The 11,722-nt window shown below is 43.3% G+C and overlaps 1 protein-coding gene across 1 annotated transcript; it reads right to left on the bottom strand.

Annotated features, from left to right (window-relative positions):
• Window positions 1-206: 206 nt before the first annotated feature.
• On the bottom strand, window positions 207-5,631 carry LOC142301954 (nodal homolog). The gene is made up of 3 exons (XM_075343016.1): window positions 5,364-5,631; window positions 2,686-3,443; window positions 207-359 (listed from the first exon to the last, which is right to left on the bottom strand). Exons 1-3 carry the CDS (start codon window positions 5,629-5,631, stop codon window positions 207-209), a joined length of 1,179 nt encoding a protein of 392 aa, XP_075199131.1.
• Between the last annotated feature and the right edge of the window lie 6,091 nt (window positions 5,632-11,722).

Raw genomic sequence — 11,722 nt, forward strand, 5'->3', positions numbered from 1 at the left:
TAAACTATTTCCCATATTTAGTAATTTGCACAAATAATGACATGTTATTTTTATTATTTTCCTTAAAATTTTATTAAAAAATTAATAAACATAACAAAACAATGAATAAAACCACCTAAAAACATAAAGTATTTTTTTTTATAAATAAATATAAAACATATTCACAATATTTACACTATATCAGATTATTTGGTGGGTGGAAATGATTAGCTGCAGCCGCACTCTTCTACAACCATTTCTTCATGATGTTTTACAACTATGTTATCGCCTTCTTTATACATCATGGACAATGGGCTCATCCTAATTGGAACACAGGACGGACACTCCACCCTCTCCGGCTGGTAGACCTTCAACACGCTCTGCAATAGAGAAATTAGTTAGCAATGGCCACCATGTTACACGTGATTTGTACACACTGTAGTCATTCTTATTGGTAGTCGCTTTATATTGATGACTTATTTTTATCTGAGTTTAACTTGCCTCCCTGCTTCCTAACCAAGCTATCGAAAGTCAGATTAAATATTTTTTATTAGACCTAAAGGGTTATTTCCACTTTAGTGAGTGAGGACATGCTGAACAGATACATCACGTTATGATCGCAACGGGGAGGAAGTTAATCTCTTGGATCTCTACCATCGTGACTCAATTGAAGAGTGTGCACTGCTTTGGATGGCTGGGAATGCCCCACCAAAAAAAAGAAACAGATAAAAAGATGCAGCTCAGATCAGGCTGGGGTCACACTTGCGTGAGGACCACATCGCGCGGACCGGCAGGTGGCTCTCCTGACAGGAGTGGGTCAGCTGCATAGAATTTCATGAAGCTCCTGTCAGGAGAGCCGGCAGCTGGTCTGAGCAGTGCGATGCGATCCTTGCGTGAGTCACACGCAAGTGTGACTCCAACCTTAGTGGTAGTCTCAGAGGTTGGCCCCATGGCAATTATTAAATAATTACATATCCTAGTGACATACCATCACTTACTAGGATGTGAACCACCATTTAAAGAGAACCTGTCATCAGGTCAAAAGTGCTAAGGTTTTGCTCTAATTTTATTTCTCCTGCTCCTCTGAGAATTTTGTTTCTTTATGAGGTTTTTTTTTTACATTTTTTGTTATACGGTCTGCCATATGGTTCCATAAATATTGGCCTTTTTATGTTTTTATGGTTTTACCAAGGGGGGAATGAGCCACACTTCCTCTGCAAAAGCATAACAGTTAGTACTAAATAGAAAGGCCCATCTCTATGGAAATGTACAGCAGATTTAAAAAACAAAAACAAAAAGTATACTCAGGGGCAGAAGTAATAAAATAGGAGCATAAAATGACTACTTTTGATCTGATGATAGGTCCTCTTTAATAGAGATGCGTGAACCCAAAGTTTGGTGTTCAGTTTTTGGGCCAAACACCTAATTTGAAAAAAAAACAACAAAAAACCCCAGAGTTCGGGTTCGGGGTTTAGGTGCTTTACATGTGCTTACCACTTGCATGAGCATTGCTGTGCTCGGATACGCCCAGTGCTCAGCCGAGTGCAAGCCGCTTGCAGTGCTTGCACGGCTCGCATTGGGGGTAACAACAGTGTGATCGGATGTAGTGTGGAACCCCCCCAAAAAATGGAAAAACTCCGCCCACCCTATCCTGGAAGTGTTCTGCGTATGACTGGCTATATCTGGGCGGAGACCTGGACTGCCAATCAGTGATGTCCATTGGGGTTCGGGCCAAGTCTGAACCCATGGAGGTACGGTTTACCTGCACCCGCCGAAGCGGACTTCCATGGGTTTGCTCATCTCTACTCTTTAAGGTGGCCATAGACATTATTCTAAGATTGACTAAAATAGACAATGTTAAACAAAGCAATCATTCGTAAGGTGAAAGTTATCAACTAAGGACAGGATGCCATCATCATTTTTGTTCCAATAGTTTCTGTGACAGATCATTCCCAGAAAGATGTCTCTTCCTTCGCCAGGTATCATAGAGCATCATTTAAGAGACTGTATTGTCCAATATGGACTAAAATGTATCTGGCCTCTTTGGAATGGCAATCATTCACCAAACGGTCATTTGTTCGATCAATCTAAATTTAATCTAATGTTTATGACCTTTTCTGAAAAAAATTGGGATACTGTGAACTAAGAAAGACTACGTAAGGTTTTGACTTTAATTTGTAAAATGATTGGTACTGAGTAGTGATGGACAATTAGTAAAATATTCAGGTTTGGATTCTTTGTACCAAATACCTAACTATTCCAGTATTCGTCATGAATAGAGTTGAGCGGACCGGCCATAATCCGGGTCCGGCGGATCCGGATCGGGTTGCCGCTGAAGTCCGGATCAGATCCGGAATCCGCGGCCATGTAAATCAATGGGGAGCTGGATCCGGGACGAGAGAGATAGAGATAGAGAGAGATAGAGAGAAAGAGATAGAGAGAGAGACAGAGAGAGAAAAAAAAAAGAAAGAAAAAAGAAAAGAGAGAAAGAAAAAGAGAGAAAGAAAAAAAACAAAACGGATCCGGATCGTGCACCCCGAATCCCTGGTACTGGTCGGACTCGGATCGGGCTCTCAAACCGTGCGGATTACATTAGATTTGTTATCTGTGACGAATCCTGTAATAGTAATAAGTATTCTGTACGTATCAGCCAAACCCAAATATTTTACTACTCGCCCATCATTAGTACTGAGCAATCCGCCTTACCGTCATATAAGCATGGTTTGTTGGCTTGAAGGTTTCATTCAGTGGGATCGGACAAGCACCCTCGCATCTGTAGGCATTAAATTTTATAGGGTAGACAATCCAGCTTTTCCACCCAATTTCACCAAAGTCCACCGTCATGTCAACTCTACGACAAAGGGGTTTTCCATTTTCTATAGGTTTGAATTGAGCACTATTCATGAACAAATGATGGTTTTCATTCCTGTTTCTTCTATGCCTCCTAATGCCTGGCAGTCTTGGGCCTTTGTCCAGTGAGACATGTTTGGAGGACTCTACTGCTTTTATGAGACTGGGAGAACCAGAGATGCTGTCAAGAGACTTGTCCTTTGTATATACTACCAGCACGACTCTCTCTGCCATGGATACATAGATTTTATTCGGAGTATGTTGTGTATCTTCTGAGACTACATGTAGGTTAGTATCCAGGTTCCCCTCTGTCACATATTTAGTCTTCATGACCGTATCTATGTATTTCTGTCCTTGTTGGAGGAAGTAGTGAAGAATTTTTGTGAGGTCAAAATTTTGCCAAGGGGACTCTTTCAAGTTAGATGGATTGATTTTGAAAGACCCAAGGAAGAGATTGTTAGCTTTTCTACTGTGATAAATGTCCAGGTTAAAATTATGGGATATCTCAAATGAAGGAATATGGATCCTTAGTTGTGCCAACTTCACCTCACTGCTGGAAGAGACTGAAGACATGTCGAAAGACAACATGACACGATTATTGACCATGGTACAATCTGAAAAAAAGAGAACTGGTTTGTAAGCTGAAGAGGCCAAGTATGGGGAACATAAACATCGATATAACTCTGAAAATGTATTACATCCAGTAGGGGGATAGTTTTAAAAGCTGAATACATAAAACCTAATTGGATAATGAATGGTTTAATACGTATTCTTAGCAACAATGATACTGGTTGTCAGAAATTCAACTCAACCCACCCAAAAAGATCAATGTCAACTTGTACACATTTAAGGCTGTGTGCCCATGATCAGGGCTCACAGCATTTTGGACGCAGCGTATTTTTGCTGTGTGCAAAACTCTGCATTGTAGAGTACAAGCACAGTGGATTGGATTTCTAGAAATCTCCTGCCCACTGTGCTTGTTTTTCCCACAGCGTAAACTGACATGCGGTGCGCCTTCCCGAGCCACAGCATGTCAATTCATTGCTGCAGAGCCACTAGCGTTTTTCACAGGAAGAACAGAGAGAAAGACCACAGCGGCATGATCCCTAATTGTGGGCACTGGCAACTCCACAGGAGGGCTGACACTATGTGTCTGGATCGTGTAAACATATCCTAAAGCTTTACTTAGAATTTAAAAAAAAAATTGTAATAAAAATGATGAAATTAGGGTTAAATAAGAAAAATGTATCCACAGATTTTTTCCCCATATTTAGCTGGTGTTCATAGGAGACCATAATGTTCGATATATAGTAGTGCTGATACACTGCTATGTATAGTACAATCGATCGAATGATCGCAAGTTTAAGACCCCTGTGGGGACTAAAAATGTATAGTAAAAAGTTAAAAAAAAGTTTTCAAAATATGAAAAGAAAATACAAAAATATAAAAGTTCAAATCTCCCACCTCCTGCCCCTGCATCCAGGATGCAGTGTCTCCGAACCATGAACACATACCCTAAGCTTTACTAAGAATTATAAAAAAAAATTGTAATAAAAATGATGGAATTAGGGTTATATAAGAAAAATGTATCCACAGATTTATCCCCATATTTAGCTGGTGTTCATAGGAGACCATAATATTTGCTATACATAGTAGTGCTGATGCATTGCTGTGTATAGTACAAATCGAATAAATGCAAGTTTAAGACTAAAAATATATAGTAAAAAGTTAAAAAAATGTTTTAAAAATATGAAAAGAAAATACAAAAATATAAAAGTTCAAATCTCCCCCATCCTGCCCCATCAAAAATAATTTAAAAAAAAATAAAAATGCACATATTTGGTATCGCTGCATTTGTAAAAGTCTGATCTATCAAAATATAAAATAAATTAGTCAGATCGCTAAACGTCGTTATGAGAAAAAAATCAAAAGGCCAGACAGTTTTTGGCCACGGCAACATTGTAATAAGAGGCGATCAAAACATCCTATCTAACTTAAAATGGTTTCAGTAAATATTTTAGCTCGGGGCACAAAAAAAAAAAAAAAAAAAAGTTCTCACACAGCCTCACATTTCGAAAAATCAAAAATGTTACGGGTCTCTAAAGATGGCAAAACAAATAAATTATTATTTATTTTTTTTTTAACACATTTCTGGGGGGTTTCCACCATTAAAAATAAAAGCAAAATATGCATGTTTGTTATTTGTGTGATTGTACTGACCTAAAGAATTACATTAGTAGGTCAGCTTTACCGTATAGTTAAATAGTAAATAAAACTAAAAAATATATTACACTTTTTTACCATTTCAATGCACTTGGTATTTTTTTCCCGCGATAAAATGAATAGTTTAGTTCAAAAGTACAACTTATCCCGCAAAAAAAACAATCCCTCATACAGTTATGGGGACAGAAAAATAAAAACCGTATGGCTCTTGGAAAAAGTGGAGGAAAAAAGCTGAAATGAAAAAAAAAAGGAAAATAGCCGTGTTGTGAAAGGGTTTATAGATTCGATTAAGAAAGGATCATGGTACTTACTCTTTGGGACGAGGCTTAGCACGGAGTCATAGTCGGGACGCTGTGAGTTGGCGAGGTCGGTGTCATTCTTCCTTAGAGTATGGTAGAGCTGCATCATATACTGAGGATATTTTATGTCCAATGAGTGGTGCTTTCCAAAAAGGAAGGATGAAACTTTTAATCCCATGTTAGTTCCTGGTAAAACAACCCTGGCCGATGCTTCTGGATGACTGTTCATAGCCTGGACCATAGAGAATAGGAAGTAGAAGACAACGCTCAATAAGGCCATCTCTGCTCTTGGGCTTATGCTGCTTTCTAAACTCGAGATGTGACTTTGTCTTCTGCCTTTCTGATTTAGCACTGGTTTCTCCCTCTGTATATATAGCAGGGAAGCCCAAGCCAATGCTTTACTCTTCACACCTAATGACCTTTTGATCTAAATGACCTCAGCGTCAAAAGCCAATAGGTTCAAGGGAGATGTCAACCTAATGGCTCCCCACTGTTATACTAATGACGACACAGTGGGGATCTTGTCCTGTGTCATAGACATTTCCATGCCAGCTTCATTTAGTTGTGCTACGGAAAACCATATTTATGAATAAAGTGTTTTTTTGGATTGTGGTCTCGCATTAATTGGTTACTTTGCTTACTTAGTAAGTTTATTATTATTATTATTATTATTATTATTTATTATTATAGTGCCATTTATTCCATGGGGCTTTACAAGTAAAGAGGGTATACGTACAACAATCATTAACAGTACAAAACAGACTGGTATAGGAGGAGAGAGGACCCTGCCCGCGAGGGCTCACAGTCTATAGGGAATGGGTGATGGTACAATAGGTGAGGACAGAGCTGGTTGCGCAGTGGTCTACTGGACTGAGGGCTATTGTAGGCTGTAGGCTTGGTAGAAGAGGTGGGTCTTGAGGTTCCTCCTAAGTTTCAGTTACATCATCAATATTTTCTTTATAGTAATAATAATATTAAATCTTTATTTCTATCACGCCAACATATTCCGCAGCGCTTCACAATTCAGGAGGGCCATATACAAACAAGTAACAGTTATAGAAAATACAATAATTAGAGCAAAACGACAACCTTGCTCATGAGAGCTTACATCTACAATGAGGTGCGGTAGGTGGACAAGGTACAAGTGCTTATTTACAATGACAATCCAACTATCTCAGAGAAATGGGGGATAGATAAAGTCTGCCTGAACCAGTCAGCCAATCTTTGAGATGCTTTCGGGTGCGATGGAGTTTGACGGAGAGATATGTTCTGAGAAGTCGTGGAGGGACGCTGTGTGAATTGAATATTATTAGGGAGTGTGATAGGCCACCCTAAAAAGATGTGTTTTTAGGGAGCGTCTGAAGCTGAGTAAGTTGTGATTCGTCCTAGTTTCTTGGGGTAGAGCATTCCAGAGAATTGGTGCAGCTCAGGAGAAATCTTGGGAGTGGGAGGTTTGGATTATTTTGGATGTTATTCGAACATCTTTGCAGAGCGTAGAGAACGGGTGGGGTGATAGACAGAGATGAGGGTGGAAATGTAGGGGGGTGCCGCACTGTAGAGAGCTTTGTGGGTGAGAACAAGAAATTTGAATTGGATCCTGTGATATATGGTCAGCCAGTGCAATGACTGGCACAGAGAGGAAGCATCCGAGTAATGGTTAGCCAGATAGGTGACCCTGGCTGCTGCATTAAGGATTGACTGTAGAGGAGAGAGTCTACTTAGGGGGAGACCAATTAATAATAAGTTACAGTAGTCAAGGCAGGAGTGGATCAGGGCCACGGTGTATATATTGTATATATTGTAATATTGTATATATTTATATACGCCATCATATTATGATGTTCAAACGGTTGTCTACATTTGTGTCCGAAGATGAAACATTCATTTTTTTATGATTTTTACCACTCTTGAGAAAAAGGGCAACATTTCTATTTTCGAACTTTCAGTTGTAACCATCATTTTTAATAACTTTAGACATGTCAAAAAGTTGGTGGGTGTCTGGAAGCTGAGACCACTGCTGATCTTTAAAATGATGGGTCCCAAGTGCTCATCTGATCACAGTTCTTCTCTGATGATGAACATGGGTTTAATAAAATACAGTTACAGATGCAATCAGTAGATTATTAGCAAGTTACAAATTTACACAATCCCTTCATGAAAAGTGTCTTTAGTATTTAGTAGAGCCCTTTGCTCTGCAGACATCATGCATAACCAGACACCAGCTTCTGGTGGCGTCCTGAGGAATCCTACCCCAGTTCTCATGGGTAATGGATGTGTCCAGTTGACTTTGGGATAGTGGGGAACCAGGGCTCCTAAGCTGTCTCTTAAGCTAGGGAACCCTACGCTATCCCTAATCTCAGGGATATCCCTAATAGTGGAGAGGCCTGACTCTCCTTCCTGGCCCTGTTCCTGACCAGTCCTGATTTAATTCCCTCTCTTCCAGGGAAGGACGGGACAGGAGTGTGTAGAAACCACATATAAAGACAGACAAGGAAAAAACAAAAGTCTATCATACAGCATGCACAAACACAGGATAAGACAATACGAGATTCAAGAGGAAAACAAGAGTAGGAAGGAAGTAAAAAACAACAGGGGAAAACTAGACAACAACACCAAGCAAAAAGCACAATTTTCACCAGATGGCGTTTGGGACCCCACACCTTACAGACCAACAAAGAATAAACTATAGCTGGCATGGGTAGAAAGATTCCAACAGTATAAATAGGAGGGGAGCAGATGTGATAGGCATCTCCACAACATGTGATTAAAGGAGCAAGCGTACCAGCAGAGATGAACTCTTGCTAACCTGCCTATGAATCAGCACACAACAGGTCGACACCCAAGTCTGCCTGTGTTGATCCCAGACACCAGAGAAACCATTAGGCGGAGTGTCCGAATCTGCAATCTGAACAGAGTCCAACGCCGCCTTGACAGTTGACAAAGTTTGTGCAAAACTCCGTGTGACAGGACGCCTGTTCCCTAATATTATTGGTTTATTAAGAGAGTAATCCAAAAAGTTAAGATAAGAGATCATTGCTTCCTACAAACAAGGAAAAGAATACACACACTCAACTCAGAATTACTTATTAGAGCACATAAACTTGAGTTTTCTTGTGTTTTATGGGGTACTAGTTCCCGGGCGGTGTATAACTGGGGAATGTCACTTTGGTGGGCGTTGCCCGGTTCCGTGCCCTGGGTGCTTTTTTAATGGGGAGTATTTACAATGGAGATTAAAGTAATTTGTGTGATGCCACCTGCGGGTTGAGGTTAATATGGGGGAACCGCCGCTGCTGAGTTGGTTACTCCTAGGGCTGGTGGTAATGCAGCTATGGTGGTAGGCCCTCCGCAGGCAGGGCTGAGCCCAGGGAGTTGTATAATGGAAGCTTTCACTGTTAATAAGGAAGGCTACACCGTGGGTTGTAGTTAACAGTCTCTACTCATTCTTGACCCTCGGATGGCTGGTTCAGGTCCCTGTAGTTCCAGTGCCAGTTGATGACTCGGTTGCTCTGTCCCCTCAGTGTGGTTGAGTCCCCGTAGCGTGGAGCAGTTTGGGGCCCGACTGTCCCTTTTTGTGGCAGTCTCCTTGTCCGTACGGCGGGCAGTGTGGACCCTGTAGGGCTGGTCTGTGTCCCGAACCCTGATCCTTGCTTCTCTGCTGGTGCCCCCGGATTTGTGGGTCAGTGAGGTCCGTGAAGGTCCCCTCACTGTGCAGGTATTTGACAGACCGTATGAAACTGGCATCTGACCTAGCGCCCTGTGCCCCATCGGTGCTCTGGTCCCAGCGGTACTCGGGTGTACCTGCCCTGGCGACCACTCTCCTGTGCCCCCGGGCCACCATTACATGGCCCAGCTCTAGGCACATCTTTCCACTTTCACTCACTACTACTGACTTATGCTGTCCCCTCCCACCAGGTTGTCTAGTCCCCTGGTCTGGCTCCGCCCTCTAGGTGGCCATCCCCTTGTGTCCGACTAGCCAATTACCCCTGGTGTGGAGTGGTACCTAGGATTTTGGTGTGTCTAGGTGTTGCTGGCACTGGTGTTCCAGGTCCCTGGGGGTAGGCCCTGCATCCCCGTGAGGATGCAGTTCCTAGTAGTGCCCTGAGTGGCTCGGGGGCGCTACATTCTTACCACAATAACTTCTTTAAATACATGATAAAAGTCATAAGTATAATTGGTAGTATTTCTATTAACAGGCATTAGTTATATATTTATAAGGGAGTATATACATAGCAACATTAATTCCACAATGCTTTACAGACATAATCATCTCTGTCCCTATTGGGGCTCACAATCTACATTCTCTATCAGCATGTCATTGGAGTATGAGAGGAAACTCACGAGCACAAGGAGAACATACAAACTCCTTGCAGATGTTGTTCTTGGTGGAATTTGAACCCAGGACCTTAACGCTGCAAAGCAATAGTGCTAAGTACTGAGCCACCATGCAATTTTGCTACAAATTAAATTTGCATATTGTAATATTGATGGTGAAGAGAACTTTTGGAGATTACTATTGGTAATATCTAGTGATGGGTGAGCACTAAAATGCTCAAATGCTCGTTACTCGATTCGAGCTGGTCAAACACTCAGACAAGCTCAACGTGAGTAACGAGCATTATGGAAAGTCAATGATTGGCCTGTCCGGGTTTCCGCCCTCATACAGCCAGCCAGAAACAGAGCATTTTCAGCAGGAGAAAGCAGGGTTTTTGCTTTGTTGGTCACACTACGTCCAAGAATATTGTTTTATCCGTTAGGAGAGCCATTCAGAAGCTACAACCGCCACACATCATGCAGTGAAGCAAGCCTGAGAGTTGTGGTCGTTGTTTTTCATGGATGAAATATCTGAGTACCGCGATACTTGGCCGAGCTCTGCGAGTACCAGAACACCCACGATGCTCGATCGAGTACCAAGCAGTGTTGAGCTCGTTCACCCATCACTAGTAATCTCTAGTTTGTTTTAGTAGTGTATGTGACGACCTGGACTAGCCAGGTAGTCACAGGTAGACCCCCTGCACAAACACTAGCCCCAAAAAAAGTGTAACCAGCCAACCTAAAAACCCTCTCAGGTCTTGATGTTCACACCCGGGGGTGGAACCAGGTGGTTGGCCATGCCCTCCGAGGAGTTCGGATAGCCTGAGGCGGGAAAAACACAAACAGATGAGTTAGGGAGGAGAGGAGAGTAGTAGCACTGTGTCAACGTCTGTCAGGGATCTGGGTAGGAGCCCAGATACCGTGTGACCAGGAGGCAGACGGTGGTTGCCGCCTGCAGGAGCCGGGAAGACGGCTGGTGGAACTGTAAGGGACCGGGACAGGGTAGTGGCCCGCCGGTAGTGTACCGGGGAGCCAACTGGAAACCGGAGCACCAGGAGGGGTACTCAGACCCAGAACGAGGTCCAGAAGCCACTGGACTACGTCAAATTCACTGATTGAGGTCTGGACCTTAGGTCCTTTCCCGTCCCAAGACCAGAAAGACGGCAACAGCCCACCGAGGGGGATAGAAAGCCACCGCACAGGCAGAGAGATCCCACGGGCCAGCGCCTGCGGGCAAATGGGTTCCCCGACACACATCAAGCCGGGGAGCGGACTACTGTTGCTGAAGCATAGGCAGTCAAGCTCTACCACAGAGGTGCAGGAGAAAGGCAGGAATCACCAACCTGAGAAAGGGGCATAGCGCACCCGGCTGCGGGCACCGACCACCATCCTTTTTGGTTTACCAGAGACTCCGGTGTATCTGTCATAGCGAGTACAACAGTGCCCTCGGGCCGCGCACTGCACCACACCATCTTGTCCGCACCTCACAACCACCGGACCCCGGGAGCATCACCCCCCTGCCCACGGAGGGGTCAACACCAGGCTGCATAACACCATCTCCGGGAGCCTAGTTAACTGCAGCGGTGGTGTCCACATTCACCACAACCCGCCGTGGGTGGCGTCACGAACTTACATCCCTAAACGCCACGGCCTCGGCCGTGAACCTTCCCCACCGAAATCCCTACACGTAGCGCCAGCTTCCCTTCAGAGCGACGGGACCCCCGGGTCCGGGAGGAGCTCGAGCCACCCACCGACGAGCACGGATCTGAGCGACTCGGCGGGCGGTACATGTATCTATTTCACAAGCAGATATTTCCTGCTAAACTCTAATAAGTAGAAAAGTTTAGGTGAACTTTTTAAGTTAAAAAGAACCTGTCATGTGAAAAGATCCTATTAATTAGCAGATATTCGAGACCCACTGCCTGGAGGAAATTCCCTTTATTCCTCATGACATCATTCAGCTTCTAGTCATAGGGGCGGCGCCGGCGCGGGCTCAGTCAGTGCCTGTGGTACGGTTAAAGCTGCCACTTACTACACACTAAGTGATTACACCTACTCCA

The sequence above is a fragment of the Anomaloglossus baeobatrachus genome, chromosome 4 (genome assembly GCF_048569485.1).
Source record: "Anomaloglossus baeobatrachus isolate aAnoBae1 chromosome 4, aAnoBae1.hap1, whole genome shotgun sequence".
Lineage (NCBI taxonomy): Eukaryota > Metazoa > Chordata > Amphibia > Anura > Aromobatidae > Anomaloglossus > Anomaloglossus baeobatrachus.

Excerpts from the sequence above, each read along its gene's own strand:
- LOC142301954 (XM_075343016.1), bottom strand. The coding sequence starts at position 5,631 with ATGGCCTTATTGAGCGTTGTCTTCTACTTCCTATTCTCTATGGTCCAG. Across the intron at positions 3,444-5,363 it reads GCTAAGCCTCGTCCCAAAGA|ATTGTACCATGGTCAATAAT; the intron begins GTAAGTACCATG and ends TCTTTTTTTCAG. Across the intron at positions 360-2,685 it reads CAAACCATGCTTATATGACG|AGCGTGTTGAAGGTCTACCA; the intron begins GTAAGGCGGATT and ends TCTCTATTGCAG.